This window comes from Protomyctophum parallelum, assembly GCF_964188405.1.
Source record: "Protomyctophum parallelum genome assembly, chromosome: 6".
NCBI classification, from domain to species: Eukaryota; Metazoa; Chordata; class Actinopteri; order Myctophiformes; family Myctophidae; genus Protomyctophum; species Protomyctophum parallelum.
Genome location: NC_139701.1, coordinates 34,459,661 through 34,482,124, shown reverse-complemented (window position 1 = coordinate 34,482,124; position 22,464 = coordinate 34,459,661). Strand labels below are relative to the sequence as shown.

General features: G+C 46.5%; 1 protein-coding gene across 2 annotated transcripts in view; it reads left to right on the top strand.

Moving 5' to 3' along the window:
- lrrc7 (leucine rich repeat containing 7) overlaps positions 1 to 22,464 on the top strand; it is a gene marked incomplete at both ends in the record, with an annotated part of 103,338 nt that overhangs the window by 34,588 nt on the left and 46,286 nt on the right. For both annotated transcript variants that reach the window (XM_083768209.1, XM_083768210.1), the window contains 6 exons: positions 709 to 787; positions 3,128 to 3,217; positions 4,639 to 4,695; positions 6,276 to 6,339; positions 6,726 to 6,800; positions 6,946 to 7,090. In XM_083768209.1, the coding sequence (XP_083624335.1) occupies positions 709 to 787; positions 3,128 to 3,217; positions 4,639 to 4,695; positions 6,276 to 6,339; positions 6,726 to 6,800; positions 6,946 to 7,090 (510 nt within the window). The remainder of the gene's footprint in view (positions 1 to 708; positions 788 to 3,127; positions 3,218 to 4,638; positions 4,696 to 6,275; positions 6,340 to 6,725; positions 6,801 to 6,945; positions 7,091 to 22,464) is intronic.

The window sequence follows — 22,464 nt, the reverse complement described above, 5'->3', positions numbered from 1 at the left end:
TTAATTTATCGAAAAACATACAAAGTTGAAATATAGAGATAAGGTTTCTGCCTGACAGTGACGTTATTATGTGATGTGCTGTAGCTGATAACGTACTGTACTGCAGCATGGAGTCTGGAGACCACCAGAGGTCCTTGAGGGGCTTTTAGGTGGTCCCTGCAGCAAAATGTGTTGATACCGTCAAAATCAGTTTAGCCACTTTAATCGGCTATTTTCTAAAATTGTTTTGGAATATGTTTTAAACAAATTGTGTGTGGGGGTCCCTGGCACAAAATATTTTCAGATGGGGGTGACATGAAAAAGTCTGAGAACCACTGCTTTACTGTAATATCATGTTACATAGCCTATAGCATATATTTTGTCCAATTTTCCCACTAACACAACCTTCTAAACCAAAATGAATAAGTCATCAGGAAAATATGGTATTCTGTTGTATTCCTTTCTATTGTAAAACCCATTCATTAACTTTTGTTTATTCTTACTATACTTTAACTATACTTTGGATAACCGTTTTAGCAACAAAAAAATAAAGACTGACAAAACAGTTTCATCTGTAAACTTGAATTCCTTCCCTCACATTTTTTCCAACTAATCTAATCTGTTGACATGGTGGATGATTAAAAAAAGAGAAGTAGCATAACTGAAAATACATGCATTTTCTCTCTCTCTCTCTCTCTCTCTCTCTCTCTCATATTTTCTTTTGAACAGGAATCCAGGAGTTCCCAGATAACATTAAGTGCTGTAAAGGTCTTTCGGTGGTCGAGGCTAGCGTCAACCCTATCTCCAAGTAAGACAGACTGCTCATTCACACCATGCAGATTAACTCCTGTTTACCGAATTCCCACTGGAAAGTCATGAGCATTTCTAATACATGTTATAATAAGCCACCTGTGCAGGCACATTGACATGATAATGTATAATAATAATAAATAGTAAATACATAAGTTTAGTCAAATGTGTTGGCATATAATTAAGTTCAGTCAAATGTGTTAGCAGTCTGTAGTCACCAGTCCAGATTGTCCAGAACATTTTCATATCAAGGAATCCTGAATGTGTATTTGGCTGCACCCCCATTATAAAGCATTCATCAAGTTGTGTTAAAAATGTTAAAAATGATTTTTTTTAAGTCTTTCAACTTATCCAGTGCCACCTGGTGGACACCAGTTTTGGTCCACCGAAGACCATTATAAATAAAAGAAAGAATTTGTAATTCTATTGTGCATGTAATGTGCATATCATCACCTGAACACCAGATTAGAGGAATTTTCAAAATCTGGATGAAGTAAAAAAATAAAAAATAAAAAATAATATAATAAATACAAAATAAATAAAATAAAGCAAATCGTTTTGAGCTTGTGCTATTAAAACAACTATGTTTTAATAGCTGAAGTATATAATAGGGTTAAAGTGGTAAAATAAAAATGTTGATGCTATATTGACTCATTTTGCTGGGGACCCCTGGAACCCCCTCAAGGTCGCCTGAGGGTCCCCGGTCCCCACTTGCTTTTCTGTAATGAAGTAATCCTTTTGTAACCGATGTCATATCACATAAATACTTCAGTACATCAAACACTGATGCTTTATAACCGCTAGCTGCCACCACCAGACACACCTAGACGCCTTTAAAAGTAATAGCAGTGTCAGGATTGTAGTAAGGTTCCTCTTATATCTCTGTCGTGCTGTCAGACACACAGTTCAGCTGTATATAGCTAGCTAGTACAGTACAAAGACCATACTGTCTATAAGAACAAACTTCATTACAGCATATCGTTGCTGTCAGGTGAAAACCTTGTATGTCCCAAACTGTGACTTGTGTCACAGTTCGTGTTCCTCCAATGGATCAATGTAGTTTTTATTTACTGACAAACTCGTTTTCATTGGTACAATATTCACACTCAACGACTTTGACTTTATTTTATTTGTAGTTTTTTTTAAATAGCAAAAATAGCAGATCTACAAGCTCATTTGCTACTTTTGTGTGACACTGTAGTATGACAAATTAGGGCATTCAAGTTGAAATATAGAGATACAAGGTTTCTGCCCGAGAAATTGTGGCTTTGTGCGTGTGCCTGTGTGTGCCTGTGCCTGTGTGTGCCTGTGCCTGTGTGTGCGTGTGCCTGTGCGTGTACCTGTGCCTGCGTGTGCGTGTGACTTTGCCTGTGCCTGTGTGTGCCTGTGCCTGTGCCTGTGTGCCTGCGTGTGCGTGTGACTTTGCCTGTGCCTGTGTGTGCCTGTGTGTGCCTGTGCCTGTGCCTGTGTGCCTGTGTGTGCGTGTGACTTTGCCTGTGCCTGTGTGTGCCTGTGTGTGCGTGTGCCTGTGCCTGTGTGTGCGTGTGCCTGTGCGTGCGTGTGCCTGTGCCTGTGTGTGCGTGTGCCTGTGTGTGCGTGTGCCTTTGCCTGTGCGTGCATGTGCCTGTGTGTGCCTGTGCGTGCGTGTGCCTGTGCCTGTGTGTGAGTGTGCCTGTGTGTGCGTGTGCCTTTGCCTGTGCGTGCGTGTGCCTGTGTGTGCGTGTGCCTGTGCGTGCGTGTGCCTGTGCCTGTGTGTGCGCGTGCCTGTGCCTGCGTGTGCGTGTGCGTGTGACTTTGCCTGTGCCTGTGCCTGTGTGTGCGTGTGCCTGTGTGTGCGTGTGCCTGTGTGTGCGTGTGCCTCTGTGTTCGTGTGCCTGTGTGTGCCTGTGCCTGTGTGTGCCTGTGCCTGTGTGTGGGTGTGCCTTTGCCTTTGCCTGAGCCTGTGTGTGCGTGTGCGTGTGCCTGTGTGTGCGTGTGCCTTTGCCTGTGCCTGTGTGTGCGTGTGCCTTTGCCTGTGCCTGTGTGTGCCTGTGCCTGTGTGTGCGTGTACCTGTGCCTGTGTGTGCCTGTGCCTTTGCCTGTGCCTGTGTGTGCGTGTGCCTGTGGGTGCATGTGCCTGTTTGTGTGCGTTTGTTTTGGCGAGTCATCCTTAGGCAAGTAGCTGCTCCTAGTGGTTGTCATGGAAACATTGACCTGACTTTGTCGTGTTTTGTTCCAGAGGTTCTTCAAGGATACAAAACTAAGTAAAGTCTCTCTCTCTCTCTCTCTCTCCCTCTCCCTCTCTCCCTCTCTCTCTCTCTCTCTCTCTCTCTCTCTCTCTCTCTCGCTCACACTTCAGACTCCCAGATGGTTTTACCCAGCTCCTAAATCTGACCCAGCTCTTCTTAAATGATGCCTTCTTGGAGTATCTGCCTGCTAACTTTGGCAGGTACAGCTGTGTGTGTGTGTGTGTGTGTGTGTGTGTGTGTGTGTGTGTGTGTGTGTGTGTGTGTGTGTGTGTGTGTGTGTGTGTGTGAAATGCACCTTCTGTACATGATCGTAAATGCAGATAAGGTTGTATATTTAAGAAGCCTTTTTAACCCATATCCTATAGGCTATGGACAGTTTTGAAATCTGCCTACCATGCATCGTTTGTTTATTTCAACAAGATTTCAACCTTATTATTATTATTATTGCAATGGGACAATGGCTTTTATTTCAGCATGCTAAGCATGCGTTCCAGTAAAAGAAAGGTTTAGATGCCATTCGTTTGGAATCCTTATAGATGATGTCACTGGTAGACGGGTTTCGGAACTCTCCATAGCTCACCAATGATGTACGTGCATATTAGCACGTGACGGCGTGCTAATTAAGCATAATGTAGATGTGATGGCTCTATTGAGCACTTGCCATTTCACTGTGGTGTCAGGAGTAATTTGTTCTGAGTTCTGGTTGCCGCTTCATCCAGTCAGTCATTTTCCACAAAGTGTATTGAAGCATGCTTGTCCTTTCTTTGTGCTTTCTCTGTACTGTGCTTTAATCCAGTTTCCCATTAGGTTTTGCTTTTATCTTCCCTGTGAAAGCACGGGAACAGTCCCCGAGGGAGGAACAAGCTTATTTCTGAAAAGCACAAACATGGATTCTAATGCAGTGCCAATAAGGAGGGCCTGTCCACCCAATTGTTCTAGGGGTATCATCTCAGCACACAAACAGCTTCCTTTTATGGCCTTAACATGGCCATGCTATGCTGTGCATCCGTGCCCCAAGGTGTAAGCAACACAAAGTCAAGGCATTACTAGCGGTGCTATAGATATATAGTGTAGTGTGAAGTACACAGTAAAATCCTCAGTGTTCATTTATTCATTCGTAAGGGCCAGACGGACAGACTCAATCTGACGTCAGAACGAACTTCGGTTCGGACAGTCAATTCGTAGTTATATCACTTCCCTTTCCGAAGAAATGTTCGGACGTCGGAAGTTTATTGTCCTTCCTTTTGGGGATATTTGCACAAGTTGAATTGACACTAAGATTTGACTGTGCAGTTGGCATACTGTCATTTTACCAAGAGTGAGCTAGCATGACGAGACATGTTGTCGTACTCCATGAAGGATACATCGTCATACTGTGCTGTCAAGTGCTCATGGTGGTTTTGCAGGAAACGTACGTTTCCTGAATCCGTGTGTCTGCAGCTTAACATAATGAATGCGTCTGACCAGGATCATCTGTCATGTCGGCCGTTATATCAGACAGACAGAGGAGACTCCACTTTACTAGGTCTTTATATAAATATTTACTATTATACAGTATATAAAATGTAGAATGTGTTCTCACTCAGTTTGTTCATCTTTTTTCTGTCTTACTATCTGTCAGACTCTCAAAACTACGGATCCTGGAGCTGAGAGAAAACCACCTGAAGACCATGCCAAAGTGAGACAGCATTTTATGCACATGTGGCGATTTCTGTATCTATGTCCCTTTATTCCCTTTATTGGAGTTCTGTGTCAGGCATGCCCAAATATGTGTTGTGATGTCAGAACAAGCCAGCTCCATATATGGAGATATAGGGGTGATCAGGTCCAGAGGCCAGGCAGATGCTTTTGTGCTGGTTCTGGATAACTGGCTATCCGATGGACCCGACACTGGGCACTACTCTCTGTGGTGATGTGGAACGACACCGGGCACTACTCTCTGTGGTGATGTGGAACAACACCGGGCACTACTCTCTGTGGTGATGTGGAACGACACCGGGCACTACTCTCTGTGGTGATGTGGAACGACACCGGGCACTACTCTCTGTGGTGATGTGGAACGACACCGGGCACTACTCTCTGTGGTGATGTGGAACGACACCGGGCACTACTCTCTCTGTGGTGATGTGGAACGACACCGGGCACTACTCTCTGTGGTGATGTGGAACAACACCGGGCACTACTCTCTCTGTGGTGATGTGGAACGACACCGGGCACTACTCTCTCTGTGGTGATGTGGAACGACACCGGGCACTACTCTCTGTGGTGATGTGGAACGACACTGGGCACTACTCTCTGTGGTGATGTGGAACAACACCGGGCACTACTCTCTGTGGTGATGTGGAACGACACCGGGCACTACTCTCTGTGGTGATGTGGAACGACACCGGGCACTACTCTCTGTGGTGATGTGGAACGACACCGGGCACTACTCTCTGTGGTGATGTGGAACAACACCGGGCACTACTCTCTCTGTGGTGATGTGGAACGACACCGGGCACTACTCTCTCTGTGGTGATGTGGAACGACACCGGGCACTACTCTCTCTGTGGTGATGTGGAACAACACCGGGCACTACTCTCTCTGTGGTGATGTGGAACGACACCGGGCACTACTCTCTCTGTGGTGATGTGGAACGACACCGGGCACTACTCTCTCTGTGGTGATGTGGAACGACACTGGGCACTACTCTCTCTGTGGTGATGTGGAACGACACCGGGCACTACTCTCTCTGTGGTGATGTGGAACGACACCGGGCACTACTCTCTGTGGTGATGTGGAACGACACTGGGCACTACTCTCTGTGGTGATGTGGAACGACACCGGGCACTACTCTCTGTGGTGATGTGGAACGACACTGGGCACTACTCTCTGTGGTGATGTGGAACAACACCGGGCACTACTCTCTCTGTGGTGATGTGGAACGACACTGGGCACTATACTCTCTCTATGGTGATGTGGAACGACACCGGGCACTACTCTCTGTGGTGATGTGGAACGACACTGGGCACTACTCTCTGTGGTGATGTGGAACGACACTGGGCACTACTCTCTGTGGTGATGTGGAACGACACTGGGCACTACTCTCTGTGGTGATGTGGAACGACACTGGGCACTACTCTCTGTGGTGATGTGGAACGACACTGGGCACTACTCTCTGTGGTGATGTGGAACGACACTGGGCACTACTCTCTGTGGTGATGTGGAACACATTTAAAGTCCATCCACAGACTAAATGAATCTCCTCTCCTCCCTCAGGTCCATCCACAGACTGAATCAGCTGGAGCGTTTAGACCTGGGTAGTAACGAGTTCACTGAAGTGGTGAGGCACGCACGCACGCACGCACGCACGCACACACGCATGCACGCACGCACACACGCACGCACACACACACACACACACACACACACACACACACACACACACACACACACACACACACACACACACACACACACACACACACACACACACACACACACACACACACACACACACACACACATTTGTTTCATATTTAAATAGTAGCACAAGCAGTTGTCTTCATATCCATGAAGGTACCAATTTCTATTGTTGGTGCTGTCTCAATAAAAATGATTAGAATGATTTGTTAGATGCTCATAATTGGAGCAGTTCCTAATCAGAGCGATGGAATAGTTCCTTTGTTCATGTATTAATGTCTGTCTCTGTCTCTGTCTCTCTGCCAGCCAGAGGTTTTGGAGCAGATTCCCAACCTGAAAGAGTTGTGGCTGGATAACAACTCTATACAGTGTATACCAGGGGTAAGAACACACAAACATCTCATACCAGTGGCTTCGGACGGAGAATACTGGGTTTTGTACAAAGTGAAATGGTACTAACTATACACATTGAAATTGCACTTTGAGTAAACAGTACTTGCAGTAAATGTACTGTGCCCTCCTCCAGTCCATAGGGAAGCTTCGACAGCTGCGGTACTTGGACCTGGCTAAGAACCGCATTGAGTCGTTGGACACAGACGTGTCGGGCTGTGAGTCGTTAGAAGACCTGCTGCTATCCTCCAACATGCTGCAGCAGCTCCCCGACTCTATAGGTCAGTGCTTCCCAAACCTTTTCATGTCAAGGACCCCCATATCTGAAAAATGTTCTGTGCCAGGGACCCCCAGAAGCAAAGGTTTGTGTTCAAAATGTTTACTTTAAAATCTATATATTTCAAAGCTTGATAAAAATAGGTAGTAGCTTGATAAAAAGTAGGCCCTGTCACAATTATTATTGTTATTATTTCATGTATTGTATTTTACCAGCTCAGTGCCTGAGCCTTGTGGTTAGAGTGTCCGCTCTGAGACTGGGAGGTCGGGGGTTCGATCCCCGGCCGGGTCATACCAAAGACCCAGTGCCTCCCTGCTTGGCACTCAGCATCAAGGGTTGGATTGAGGGTAAATCCCTGCGACATACTAGCGTCATGTCCAGGGGGTGTACTTGTACATCAAGCTGCCTCACGCTACAGAAACAGGAGATAAGCTCCTGCTCTATGCTCAATTACTTTTGCGTAATCGTAACTATACGAAAACTAGTGGAAACAACTACAAACTGACATGTCACGGTGTGTGTGACAATGCGTGACAATTAATTGCCATTTGAAATGTTATGGTCGTGATTGACATACTTGGGGACACGATGTGGACAATGATCATCGTGTGCTAACACCACTTTCCCCTCGTAAATGTGTAAACTGTGTGCTGTAGCAAGAGATACAGACGCCATCTGCTCAGTGGCCAATAGGCGAAGTTTGTACTACTGAATTTGGAATAGAGTAGCCAGAATCTGTACTCAAGTAAAGGTATTAACAATTATGACTCAAATAGAAGTAAAAGTAGTCGTTCAAATTATTACGTAAGAGTTATAAAGTATCTAAGTATCTATTTAAGTACTTTCTCGTTTCTTCACATGATCCGAATTATCTTTTAAATCAGTGGTTTTCAAGCTTTTTCATATCAAGGCCCATTATTGGGGACCACCTGGAACACCCTCAAGGAACACTGATGGTCCCCGGACAACAACAAAATATGAGATAACCCTCTTTTTTTATGTTTTTTCTTTTTGCGGCTTCCACCTTTATTTTTATAGAGGGACAGACAGTAGGCTGACAGTAAATGGGGGAGAGAGATGGGGGAGTGACATGCAGTATAAAGGCCGTCGGGACTCGGGCTGGACCTGCCTGGACCACTGAGCCACGGTCCAGGCCATAACGATAGTTACGTATGTAACTACGGTTCTATGAGTCCTGAATGACCGCCAGAGGCGGTGCTTTAAGCACTGAATACGTCCCTTCGCGCATGCGCAGTCGAGTATTTTATACCAACAATGTCGGTTGACCCCGTGATGACCCGGAGTCGTCTATAACTTCCGGCAGTCGTCCGGGGCTCAGTCCCTACAGAATCTTCTCGCGAGAACACGAGGATTCTGAGTGACAAGAGTGCCTCTGGCGGTCATTCAGGACTCATAGAACCGTAGTTACATACGTAACTATCGTTCTATTTCGTCCCTGCTGACCGCCAGAGGCGGTGCTTTAAGCACTGAATGACTTATACCAGCCAAGTCACGAGGAATCCTGATTACAGACCTCAAAGGGTAGAACCGGAGGATTCGGGGAAGAGGGCCACGTCCACTGGGTGGGGAGTGGCAACATTCACCCTGTAGTACCTTGAGAAAGTGCCTGCCGAAGCCCATGAGGCGGCGGCACAAATGTCCTCCAAGGGCACCCCTCTCATGGCAGCCCATGATGTGGAAATGCTCCTTGTAGAGTGGCACCGTACCCCTGATGGTACGGGGAGGTTACTTGCCTCATAGTAGGGGTGCAACGGTTCAGTTAGACCACGGTTCGGTTCGAACCTCGGTATGGGGGCCACGGTTTCGGTTCGGTTTCGGTACAGTAAAATAAAAAAAATCACACATTTGTGAAGTGAGTGGTGCAACTCTGTGTGGGGGTTCCCGGGGGGGGGGGGGGGGGGGGCAGGAACGCGCCCAGGGTGCCGGGCCGGTTCCGAAATGCCGCCCCGTGTCCGAAACGGCTGAGAAATGACAGAGTTCTGTGTGCCGGTCCCTCTACTGTACCCTCTACTGTACTGTACTGTAGCCTCCTGGCACACACAAAATCATCATATATACAGTTAATATGTGCGTGTGTTTGTGTGTGTGTTAGGTTGCAGGTACAGGTGGAAAAACAACCATGCTGCTTTCATGCTCATACCCACACACATAAGTCCAGGGACTGGCTTGCACCAAAATAGTTTATTTATAGCATTTTCTTTTATTCTTTTTTTAGCATATATTATTTTATTAGGCATTTCTGCCTTTTCATTATTTTAAAGGGGGGAAAAAACCTTATATTGCTATTTTAATGTGCCTCATCAATATTATGTTCAAGGGAAAAATAATGCACCTATGCACTCACACGTGGTGCAGACTCGCAGCAGCCAGCAGGCTCGCATGCAGGGAGGAGAGTGGGGAGGAATTCACAGCAGAGTGCCGTGTTGCACAGAAACATTTACAAAAGTTTACAATAAAGATCTCTGCATGCGATATTATGCTTATATTATTAGAAGAAGGGTTTCTATCTACAGTCATGGATTGGACAGGAGTATTTTGTTGGGACTTTTCAGACGGAATATTCTTCTCCTGCTCCGAAAAAACAACGAGTTGTTTTTGCTCTCTCTCTCCCTTTTAGCACTCAAACAGCGAGTGCAGATGCAGAAGCAGATCTGAACAAACTTAAAAAGATGCGTGCTTAGAAGCCTGTTCATTCGAGGTTACTCCGCTGTGTGTGTGTCTCTGTGTATGACGATCAATAATTATTCCACAGAGAGGTCTTTTCAAGAAGTTGTTTAAAGACGAGGGCTGGATTCTCCTCATCATGCCGTCTCTCTCTCTCTGTGTGTGTGTGTGTGTGTGTGTGTGTGTGTGTCTGTGGGGGGGATAGGGGGTGGGCCGACAGAGTGCTACACTTCTGTGACCGAAAGAGTGCTAGACTTCTTAGTAGGACGGTGTGTGACCGATAGAGTGCTAGACTTCTAAGTAGGCCGGTGTGTGACCGAGAAATACATTCTTCGCAGCTGTAAGAAATTAATTAATGCAAACCGAAATAGCGCGGTTCATTAGAGCGTATTGAACCGTGCATGCCGTACCGAACGGTTTCGGTTTAAACCGAAAACCGTTGCACCCCTACCTCATAGGCGTGGCTGATTGTGTCTACAATCCAGTGGGACAGGCGCTGCTTGGAGGGAGCGCCGCCTTTGTTCACACCACTATGGCAAAAGAACAGCTGCTCTGCTCGCCTGATGCGTGCAGTAGCTTCAATGTAGGCTCTCAGGGCCCGGACTGGGCACAACAGCTCCAGTTTGTCTGTCAGCTCCCCAGGTGGGGGGTTGAATCGAGCCAGCCTGATAGGCCGGTTGAGGTGAGCCTGCGACAGCACCTTCGGGAGGAATGCTATGTTTGGCCACAGCGTGACCCCCGAGCCGTCTGCGTTCCACCTCAGACATGATTCGCTGACTGACAGAGCGTGCAGTTCACTGACACGCTTTGCCAATGTAATGGCCAGGAGAAGGGCTGTCTTGCATGACACCCACTTCAGCTCTGCCTGTGCCAGGGGTTCGAAGGTAGGCCCGCACAGGGCGTCCAGTACCCGGTTAAGGTCCCATGAGTATGAGAATGTGTGCTATAGAGCGGAGCGCACCACTTGCCGCTCCAGCACATTGCCGTGTTCGGCCCAGTAGACTGGCATAAACTTCATATGGGTCCCATCAGATTCAAGACATGTCGACACCCGTCTGTCTTGCGTCACGAGGAAGTATGTAGATCGGACTTCCCTTAGTGTGACTGAGGATATACAGCCTCTGTTGCGCCCTTGGGCAGGAGGACACATCACTCCTGGTCTGATAGTAGGGCTCTCGTCATGTTGCTGATAATGGCCATTTTGACCCGCCGGATATGGGGGGCTGGCGTCAGAAGGCACTGCACAGCCCGGAAAGTCACAGTCACAGTCAGGTCCCTGCGTGGGACGCCAGGGAACACGCTGGCCTCTAGTGTGGGCCGGCGGTGATACGCGAGCTCCGAGGGCAGTCAAGATGATTTCATCAATGTTGGAGCTCGGCCCTTTGGGAGGCGGGATGTGTCGTAGGCCTGCAAGCTGCAGCCTGGTCTTCCCCCCCTGGATGGTTCGCTCCGGCGATTCTCGCCCGGCTGAACCACCTAGTGCTCCTGGCTCCTCAGGGAGACTACGGAGAGTTGGCCTAGGCTCATCAGTCAAGCTTGACTGTGAAAACCCGACTTGGCGACGGGCTAGAGATACGATGGACATCAGCCGCCCACGCTCTGAGGACATGACGCCAATGCCTCCAGTGACACACCAAAGGTGACTGAGCCAGTATTAACGTTGCCACTATTAAGTGTGAACGGGAGGCCCCAGTGAGCAGGTTGTCTGTGCTCCTGCACTGGGGTCGAGGTCACCTAGCGTTCTGCCGCCGGGCCTCGTTGGGGAACACAATGAGGGATGCAATGACAGGCTTGGTGGCTGGCATGTAACCCAGGCCAGCCCTTATCGCCTTGTGCGTTCAAATCTATTAAAGTGTCACGTCGCAACGGGTTGTCTCAGGACACTTTTCCCAATCAGGGCAGGGCTGCCAGGATTTCACCATCGGTATAGAGATGGGAGAGGGCCCTGATCGTTCGCCCGGCAGGCCTGTAGCTGTCTCAGGTACAGGCGTGGGGGACGGCGAAGACAGCAAGAAGAAGGCGCTTGGAGGAGCCGACTGCCTGCTTTAGTATGCGTTCCACGGCTATGCGCATGAGCTGAGAAGTGGGAGGCCGGCTCTGATGCCTGGGAGGCACCGCCTTCTGCATCTTCCTCATAGTCATGGAAGTGCGTAGCTTAAGCTGTCGGGGAGAGCACATCAACCTCGAGTCAGTTGTGGCATCGGAGAGGTAGGCGCTTCGGCACCCTCCGAGGTGCCTAGGTGTTATCTGAAGTGAGCATGGCCCTCATGCGGGCCAACTCTGCAGATAGCTGAGCCCTCTCGGATCTGCTGTAGTCAGCGGTCAGACCTTTTCCTCCTGGCACACGGGGCAGGACCAAGGTCGGCTCACGGCTGAAGGAGAGCTTCACACGAGGTACAAAAGTGGGAGCTCTCCATTGTGGTGGCACCGGTTACTCTGGACCGGCCGGTGCACACAAGTCCCAACTAGCCCAGGGCGCGGACGCTACTGGTTGCTAGGTGTTGGCCATATGCTTGAGGGAGCGCATACGCTGTCTGTACCAGCAGAGGCTTTCGAGGTACGAAAGTGGGTGCTCTCCGTTGTGGTGGCACCGGTTCCTTTGGACCGGCCGGTGCACACCAGTCCCGACTAGCCCAGGGCGCGGACGCTACTGGTTTGCTAGGTGTTGGCCATATGCTGCAGGGAGGGGGCGCGTACGCTGCCTGTGCCAGCAGAGGCTTTAACTTAGATCGGCATATAATGACTTAATCGAAAAACTGAATGCTGCTATACCTGCCGCAGCATGTGAATATGCATTTACGTTTATGCAAATGCTCATTGCAGCACTTTGAGATTCAACCAGATGTAAAGTGCATCATAGAAACAGCACACAAACGTTGCTGTTAGATAGACTGTGCGACCTGCATGGTCGCGGTGGGGGAGGGGAGCTTTACGCTACCTGTACCCCCGGCGGAGGCTTACTTATAATTTATGATAATAAAGTAGCCTTCAGTCAAGGTTTGGACGCTGCTATGTAGCAGCTGTAGTGTTTCCTATGTGACCGTTTATCACGGCACTATGACGCTTATCCAAACTCCAGTGCATTATTATTTATGTTTGCTAGTCCAGAGCGAAACAAAAGACACTTCCAATACACTAGTCACGTGTGCACTACTACGCATTCATGCTGGGAGGAGGGAGCGCTACCGCTGCCTACCCCAGCCAGGTTCGGTTAAATAAACCGACACAAGCTAGTTTTGGAGAAAAGGCTACAACCGATAGCTCCACCGATAGGGGCCACCTGCTGAAGGAAGGGAGCGCGTACGCTGCCTGTATCAGCTGCAGCTAATGAACATAACAAGCTATACACCAATAGCTGTTAATAAATGCTTGAGCTAACAAACGATTAGTAGTAAGTAACATCAAGCTGGCCGTATGCTGGAGGAGCGGAGCGCATACGCTGCCTGCCCTGTACCAGCTGGGCCAACAAACAGTAAGGCAAGCTATATACAGATAGCTTTTTATCTTCAATAGTATAATAAGCGCTTGGGCTACAACTACAGGTAGCAGCGCCAGTTAGAGAGCTATGCTGGAGACCAGCTAGGCTACTAAAAAACAAGACAAGCTATAGCCTGTTCATAAACAGCTTTAACTTTAAGCTACTGGTAGCAGCTGTGAGCTACGCTGTCAGCAGCGCCAGATACTCTGTGCTGGGGACCAGCTGGGCTAATAGGACCTACAGGTACCCAGGGGCACTAATCCGACCTGTGGGAACAAACCAGGTTGCACCCACTGTATATGCAAAAAACTGTTAATGGAGCTTTGAGCTCCAGACATACTGGTAGCAGCTTCAGCTAGGCCCACTACTGGGGGCCAGCTGGGTTAACAACCAGACAGGCTATGTACACCAGTAGCTGTTAATACTATTTTGCTACAAACTATACTGGTAGCAACATCAATACCCTGGGAGGACGCAGGAAGCTGCTCCTGTACCGGGCTGATAATAACAACAATACAGCTTGTAGTGACCACTTATCCTTTTGTTAAAAACCTTTGTGTGAGCCACTTCTTGGGCAGACTGACTATACTAAAGACGCTTGCTTGTTGTTGTTGTTTGAATGAAATGATAGAATGTCCATTCCAGGTTGGTTTCGGTGTTAAATCAAAGTTGTTTATTTTTCTTCCTTTACAGGGATGCAAAAAACGTTAAACTTAAACTTGTAGGATAAAATAAAGTACAGAGATCCTTCAGTTGCAAGGTCAAAAGACTGTCTGCTTGCCAGTCTGTCACGCCCCTATTGTCACACACAGTGCCTTATAAGGTATCCTGCAGTGGGCAGAGAGCAGACATTATTATACAGAACACCACCACCAGAGGGCCAATAAATAAATAATATAATTAAATATAAGGTTTTGGCTCCTACATAACCGGCCCCTAATTGTATTTTGAAGCAACAAAAACAATTACAATATACACTGTATCTTAAAGGAGCCTGTAAACATTTCATTAACTTGGTGTGGTGTGGTACTCAACATAGGTTGGCGAAGTCATCATGCCATCATCATTCATCAGTAGTAGCAAGGGCGTCACTCCTCACATTCTAGCAGCAGGCAGATCTTGGTTATGGGCCTTTCTAGGACATTGGTCTTTGTTTTGACCTTTACAGCTCGCACCAATCCTGTAGAATCTGCCATAACTTCCAGCACTCTTCCCAAAATCCAGGAGCCACGTGGAGCACAGGGGTCCACGACCATGACCACATCTCCAGGTGTAAAGCTTCTCCTCCGTTTGCACCATTTCTGCCTTTCCTGCATGAGGGGCAGGTATTCCAGGCACCAGCGCTTCCAGAATAAATCTGACATGTACTGCACCTGTTTCCATCGGCGTCTCACATACAGGTCGTTCCTGTCAAAGACTCCAGGTGGCACAATGGGCTTGGTGTTCAAGAGTAAGATGTGGTTTGGGGTAAGAGGCTCTAGGTCTTGTGGGTCATTAGACACAGTAGTGATTGGGCGGCTGTTTAAGATGGCCTCCACTTCGCATAACAGAGTCTGTAGTCCCTCGTCGTCTAGAGTCTGCTGTTTCAAAACAGAATGGAGCACTTGCCTCACAGACTTTATAAGTCGCTCCCATACTCCTCCATGGTGGGATGCTCCTGGGGGATTGAAACTCCACTGTATGCCCTTTTGGAGCAAAGCTCCTTGGATCCTTTGCTGGTTCAGTGTAGCGAGGGCTTCTTTTAATTCTCTTTGAGCCCCAACAAAATTAGTACCATTATCACTTCTGATATGTTTCACTTGTCCTCTTCTACAAATAAAACGTCTTAAGGCATTGAGGCATGAGTCTGTGTCGAGGGAGTTGGCCACCTCAATATGCACAGCTCTGCTGGTCATGCAAGTGAATAGCACTCCATACCTCTTCAAGATGGTTCGTCCTCTTTTAATTTCAATAGGGCCAAAATAATCCACGCCAACATTAGAAAATGGAGGCATGTCTGGCTCAAGCCTTTCCTGTGGCAAATCAGCCATTTTTTGCTCTCCAATTTTGGCCCTTTGCCGTCTGCATACAACACATTCACTTATTATTTTTCTTGCTGCAGAGTTGGCCTTGATTATCCAATATATTTTCCTTAGTTCAGAGAGAATGTGGTTTCTTCCTCCATGTCCAGTTTTGTCATGCATGTGCCTGAGAATGAGTGTGGATACATGAGAATGTTTGGGGAGTATGACAGGGAATTTACTCTCTTCTGGCATAGCTGCCCTACTCAGACGTCCTCCCACTCTGAGCACACCATCCTTGAACACTGGATCAAGCCTGTAGATGCTACTTGTCTTCTTGACACAAGATGTCGCCATTTGCAAAGTTTTTATTTCTTCTTGAAAGTACTGCTTTTGTGTATGACAGATAATTGCATTTTCTGCCTTCTCCATATCTTCCAGAGTGACTGTTTGTCCACCCAATGTGGTTTTGACATCCATCTTTTTCTGGTCCATCACTTTCTTAGTGCTTCGAGTGCAGTGAAGTGAAGCACTTGCAGTGGAATTAAATTCCTTTTTCCTGTGAACCAGTAGTTTCAGAGTTTCTTTGAGTTTCAAAATCCATGCTACTGCAACTTTCAGCTTTCTCCAGCTGGAAAAGTATGTGATAAATGTATCAGTTGGATTTCTATTGTCCTTTACAATGATTGTACTCACAGCAGGATTTCTCTTGACCTCTGGGTCATCAAAGGAGTTCGAAAACAGTTCCACAGGAAACTGTGGCCAGTCCCTTTCAGACTTCCAGAGTATGTCTGGGCCTTGAATCCAACTCTGATTCTCCATGAATTTGTCTGCTTTCTGTCCTCTAGAGGCAACATCAGCAGGGTTCACCTTTGTGTTGACATATCTCCACTGGGTCATTTTTGTGGCATCTCTAATGGCAGCAACTCTGTTAGCCACAAATGTGTGGAATCGTGTGTGTTGATTTGCAATGTACTTTAATACTGATTGGCTATCAGTCCAAAACATTGAGCTTACAAGCTGCAGCTGCAACTCTCTTCTGAGAACTTTATCCACTTTAGTGGCCAGCACTGCAGCAGCCAACTCCATCCTGGGGATTGTCATCCTTTTGAGGGGTGCAACTCTTGCCTTCCCCATCATAAATGAGACATGAATGGTGTTTGTTTCATTCTTCAGTCTCAAATAGCTCACTGTACCATAGCCTTGTTCACTTGCGTCTGCAAAATGGTGAAGCTGTGCTTGTATGGGTTCACCAAAGTCCTTTGGTTTGAGGCATCTTCTGACCTTGAAGTTGGTGATTTTCTGCAGATCTAATTTCCATTTAACCCACCGCTCAGAGAATATCTGCGGTACGTCCTCATCCCAGCCTAGGTTTAAGCTGCATAGCTCTTGTAATAGCAGTTTGGAAGTCAGAGTGAAAGGCGCAAGAAACCCTAAAGGGTCATAAATGGAGCTAACAACAGACAGTATCCCTCTCCGTGTGTGTGGCTGTGGCTTGGTGGTGACATTGAATGTGAAATTGTCATCCTCCACACACCACTGCACGCCAAGTGCTCTTTCAGTTGGGAGTCTATCTCTGTCCAAGTTGAGCTCTTTGACCTCTTTAGCTCTATCGACTTCCGGGACTGAGGAAAGTACTCTGCGGCTGTTTGTTATCCATTTAGAGAAGTGGAAACCTCCTCTGTGACATGCAGCTGTCACCTCCTTGATGAGAAGTATTGCTTCATCCTCTGTGGCCACCGACTTCAGACAATCATCCACATATACGTTGTTTAGAATGGTGTCAATCACTTCAGGTCTGAAACGATCCCGGTTATCCTCAGCCGTCCTTTTGAGCGCATAGTTTGCGCAGCTGGGTGATGAGACCGCACCGAAGAGATGCACCACCATACGGTATTCCTGGGGGTCAACACCTATATCACCCCCTGGCCACCACAGGAATCTCAGAAAATCAACATGCTCATTTGCCACTTTTACCTGATGGAACATTGACTGAATGTCTCCCATTATGGCTATAGGCTCCTGCCGGAACCTGGTGAGCACTCCTATGAGGGGTTGAATTAAGTCAGGGCCTTGGAGTAGCTCTGAGTTGAGCGAGGTGCCTTTGTATGATGCTCCACAGTCAAAAACCACTCTGAGCTTTCCTTTTTTGGGGTGGTACACCCCATGGTGAGGTATGTACCAAATGCTCCCATCCTTTTGCTCCAGCTGCCCCTGTGGCACTGCCTCAGCATAGCCTTGTTCAATGACATCACTTAGGAAGCGAGTGTACTCCTCATGAAATGATGCATTTTTCAAGAACTTCCTTTTTAAGCTCAAAAGTCTTTGTTCTGCAACCTGCCGATTGTTTGGCAGTGTAACATCATGGCTCCTGAATGGTAATTTGAAACTGTAATGTCCATCCACCATTGTGGTTGAATCTTCAACTATTTTCAAAAACTGTTTGTCCTCTATTGACATTTCCTTTTTGTCTTCATAGGATTTTTCCACAAAGTCAGTGTTGTATTGTGTGATCAACAGATCATGAAGGTCAACTACTGAAATCTTGTTGACCGAGACTGTATTGTTGGCCTTTGAACCTCCTCTTAGTGGACCATTGACCACCCATCCTAGCAGTGTCCTTACTGCATATGGGCCTTCTCCTTGGCTGTTAATGACCTGTTGTGGTTCCATTACCTTAGGTGCATTTGTGCCGATCAGCAAGCCAATGTCTGCATCTATGGTGGGGAGTTTGATGTTTTTGAGGTATGGCCACTTGGATATATCTGACTGGTTGGGAATGTTGTGTTTTGTAACAGGCATGGCTTTCTGTGTGTAGGTTTCTGGGAGGGCTGTAAAGGTGTTGCCATGAAGCTCACTCACCTCCAAACCTGTTACTATGTGACTACTGACAGTCTTTTCTTGACCCATGGTACGGAGAAGGATGTTGGTTCTTTTTCCTATAATGTTCAGCTGATGCATGAGACTGTTTGTGCAAAATGAGGCTGAACTGCCAGGGTCAAGGAATGCATAAGTTTGTATTATTTTATTTCCTTTCTTAGATTTCACTTTAACAGGCACAATAGATAGCACACACTCCTCTTCACCGGCCCCAATATGCCCACATGCCTTTGGAGATGTGCGCGTCTGTGCTGTTTCATTTTCAGACATTTCAGTTGTGTCTGTCCTTTTTATTTTTCCTATATGTAGCACAGTTGGATGGTTAAATTTGCACTCTTTACATGACAAGCGTTTAAAACACTGATTATTCATGTGTCCTTGTACAAGGCATCCAAAACATATTCCCCTTTCCTTCAGAAAGGTGATTTTGTCTCTGTGAAGTTTCCTCTTGAATGTTTGACATTCATCCATTATATGGGTACCTGAACAAAACAGACAGAAAGGTTTGTTTGCAGTTTGAGAGCTGTGCTGTGAGTGTGACTGGGGTGACTGGGAATTGTCGTCGATATTGCTTATGCTGGTAGCGAAGCTGCTGCCAGTGGATTTGGGCTTTTTGTATGTGTTTTGTTTCTGAGCTTTTGGGGCTGTTGGGTCTTGAATGTTGCCAAATACAGGGTCTGTGAGGATCTTCACCTGATATTCGAGAAACCTGACCAGGTCACAAAATCTGACTTTGCTGTTACGCTTTTCCTGTAGCTCACAGACTTCAGATCTCCATCTTTCTCTGATTTTATATGGCAACTTGGTGACCAGAGCTTTTAAATTAGAAGACAAGTCCAGTTCCTCCATATATGTGATTTCCTCCATTGCATTGCAGCATCCTCTTAAATATAAAGCAAATGCCTCCAAAGCTCTAGGATCCTCAGGCTTAATAGAAGACCATGACAGGGCCTTTTCTATATATGCATTAGCTATTTTGAATTCGTTGCCATAATGCTTTTGGAGGAGCTCTTTAGCTCTATGATACCCCTTCTCTGGTTCCATGTACAGGCATGTTCTGATAAGTTCCCTTGACTGCCCCCTTGTGTACTGTTCCAAATAGTACAACCTGTCTCTGCCAGAGGCTGTTCTGGCTTCTATAAAATACTCAAAAGCTCTCATAAATGATCTATATTCAACTGGATCACCTTCAAATACCTTGATCTCTTTTTGAGGCAAAGAGGAATTATGATGCCGTTTTACAAGAGAGGCAGTTATTTCATTTTGTTTTTGCAAAATACTGTACAGAGTTGCATCATGCACTGGGGGTTGTGGCTTGGGCATTTTATTGTCGCCTTTGGATTGTGATGCTGATGCATGTGATTGGGTTCTGTCCTGCATGGAATATAGTGGTTTCTCAGGCTGTGTGCCACCATATTGTTTTTGAATATAATATTCTGATGATTTAGGAGGCTTTTCCTGTGGATAGGAGTTGGGAAATAAACGAAATTGTGATTCTTTTGGGCGCACACTTTGTGTACGTGTAGTGCTCTTATGCACCGTTTCCCTTTTTGTGTCATCCTTTTCCTTTTCAGGCATCATGTATATGTCGCCACCTTTGTCACAATATTCATTCATTCCATCCGTTGTTTGTGGAGGTGCGCTTTGAGTTTGAGCGCTTTGAACATGACTTTCCACAATAGTAAGAGCGTTTATTTTAGCAGTGGCTGCATCCAAGTCAGCCTGCACATCAAGGGTTTCCTTTCTTTTTCTTATTTGCTCCATTTGTTTATTGAGGTTCTCCTCTTCCTCCTCCAACACATGTTTGTCTTTTAATGACTTTAATTTCGCAATTGCTGCAGCCTTTTCGGCTTTTGCGCGTATGCGAGCAGAAGATACACTGGAGTGCGCGCTCCCTTTAGACCTGCTTGACGCACCAGTATTTGAGCTGTGCTTGGATCTCCAGGCACCTGACGCACTGTCACCAAGAGCAATATCTTGATCATCAGGTCTGGTTGTCAGGCCAGACTTCCATTTCATAACATCATCCATAAATTCATCTATGCTGCTCATTTTTGTTTGAAACCAGTTCTCACTTTCATTCATTTCCTCGGACCCCTTTAACAGTGCTTGATAAGACACGTGCGCATCATAAAAATCAACCAACAGTGATTTGTACTTGTGCACGTTTTCATCCAATTCCTCAGTAACCATATTGTCTTTCATCAATTCCTTTATAATGTTCATTCTCCGTGTCAGTGGGGAGAGTTTGTATTTGCGCGATGAGCGCATTTTTGCAATGTGTTCTCCGTCCATTTGAGAAACTTCAGGTTCAGTGGGTAACGTGGGTTCACTCACGGTGAGCAGTGGCACCGCAACATTTTGTTCAGTTCCTTCCATTTCATTGTTTGATACATTTCCATCCATGTTGCATTAAGTTCAAAGTTTCAAGTTTTATGAACACAAAGGCCGAACAATATAGCCTACAAACTCTCTTTGTTTCCAATCCAAGGCAAGATATGATTTAATCATTGCATTTCAGAGGGGCGGCGTTTAGCGCACTTTTTAAATCATGCAGTTGAAGAATAATTAAATGGAATAAATTAATGTCTCTCAATGCGCACCAAATGTCACTTTTTTGCGCTCCTAAATGAACTTCAAGTCCTCCTTTAACCAATTCCTTCACAGTTTCCAGTGTCAGCTTATAGTTTCTTCGTTATGATTTTTTAAAAGTTTGTATTATTTACCGCTTTGTACCGCACCACCATCTTGTCCTTTGTTCTCTCAGCCACACTGTCCGCCGTTCAAACATTTGCTCCTCTTCAGCAATCCTTTCCTTTCCAATGGAAACTCCAAAGCGAGTCTTTTGACTAATGTAGTGACCACTTATCCTTTTGTTAAAAACCTTTGTGTGAGCCACTTCTTGGGCAGACTGACTATACTAAAGACGCTTGCTTGTTGTTGTTGTTTGAATGAAATGATAGAATGTCCATTCCAGGTTGGTTTCGGTGTTAAATCAAAGTTGTTTATTTTTCTTCCTTTACAGGGATGCAAAAAACGTTAAACTTAAACTTGTAGGATAAAATAAAGTACAGAGATCCTTCAGTTGCAAGGTCAAAAGACTGTCTGCTTGCCAGTCTGTCACGCCCCTATTGTCACACACAGTGCCTTATAAGGTATCCTGCAGTGGGCAGAGAGCAGACATTATTATACAGAACACCACCACCAGAGGGCCAATAAATAAATAATATAATTAAATATAAGGTTTTGGCTCCTACACAGCTATTCGCAAAAGCAGTTAAGCTTGAATGCTGCCAATATCGGTATATGGCTTTGGCCAGCAAGGCTCTTGCCATCACCAGCAGGGGCTAAACAAAGCTTAAAAAGTAGCGTGTTTAACAAACGAAGGTAATATGACAGTGTTCTTATCCTTCGGCAAGTCTTATAGTCGCTTATAATAAGCGCTAGCGTTCACAGTCGAACAGACCTCGTATGCAGAGCAGGGAGGCGGCGCGAACGCAGCCTTTACCCACACACAGGAGGTTATGCCATGATAAGTATATGATATCATATGAACGTCTGTTTAGCGGGGATAGCGCCGCTTTAAACGATAACGTATCTTCTGTCCGGGGAGGGTTTTGTTAGCCTTCATTACCGGCGAGAGAGATTGGACGCTCCTGCGTCCACGTGACATGGGTTGTCACCGAGTGCCTCCCTCAGATGTTGGGGGCCAAGGCACCCAGGGCAGAGGTCATGCCCATCCTCTGGCCGCAGAGGAGCCTGGCAGGAGGTGCACAGGTGGTGGCGGGGTTCGTCCATTGGAAACCCGCAGATGTAGCCCAGAGCGCGGACGCTAGTGGTCGCTAGGGGTGGAGCCGTAAACTGGTAGGAAGGGAGCGCGGACGCTGCCTGTGCCATTAGAGGCTACTGTAGCTGCTAAAGGCCGCTTAGCTGGAGGGAGGGGGCGCGCACGCCGCCTATGCCAGGTAAGGGGTGCTCTAGCAGAGACCAGTATATATGATATATATATAATGATATAGTTATATATATATAATTTCAGAAAAACCAACCTATAAAGTGGCAATGGCTCTGTGCCGAAATTAAAGTACACTATTTGAGAACAAGTGACTAAATCAGTCAAGCCAATTCATATAACCGGGGTTACTGACGTAACCTCGCGGTGGTGCTATATAGCTGGCCAGTGCCAGCAAAGACTCATTCAGAGAGGCAGAGTAATATAGCAGTAAATAAGTACACTTATAAGTAGTATAAGTATAAGTATAAGTAGTATAAGTATAAGTAGTAAGCAAATAATAATAGCGTCGACTCACGTGCTGGGAGCGGGTAGCGCTAACG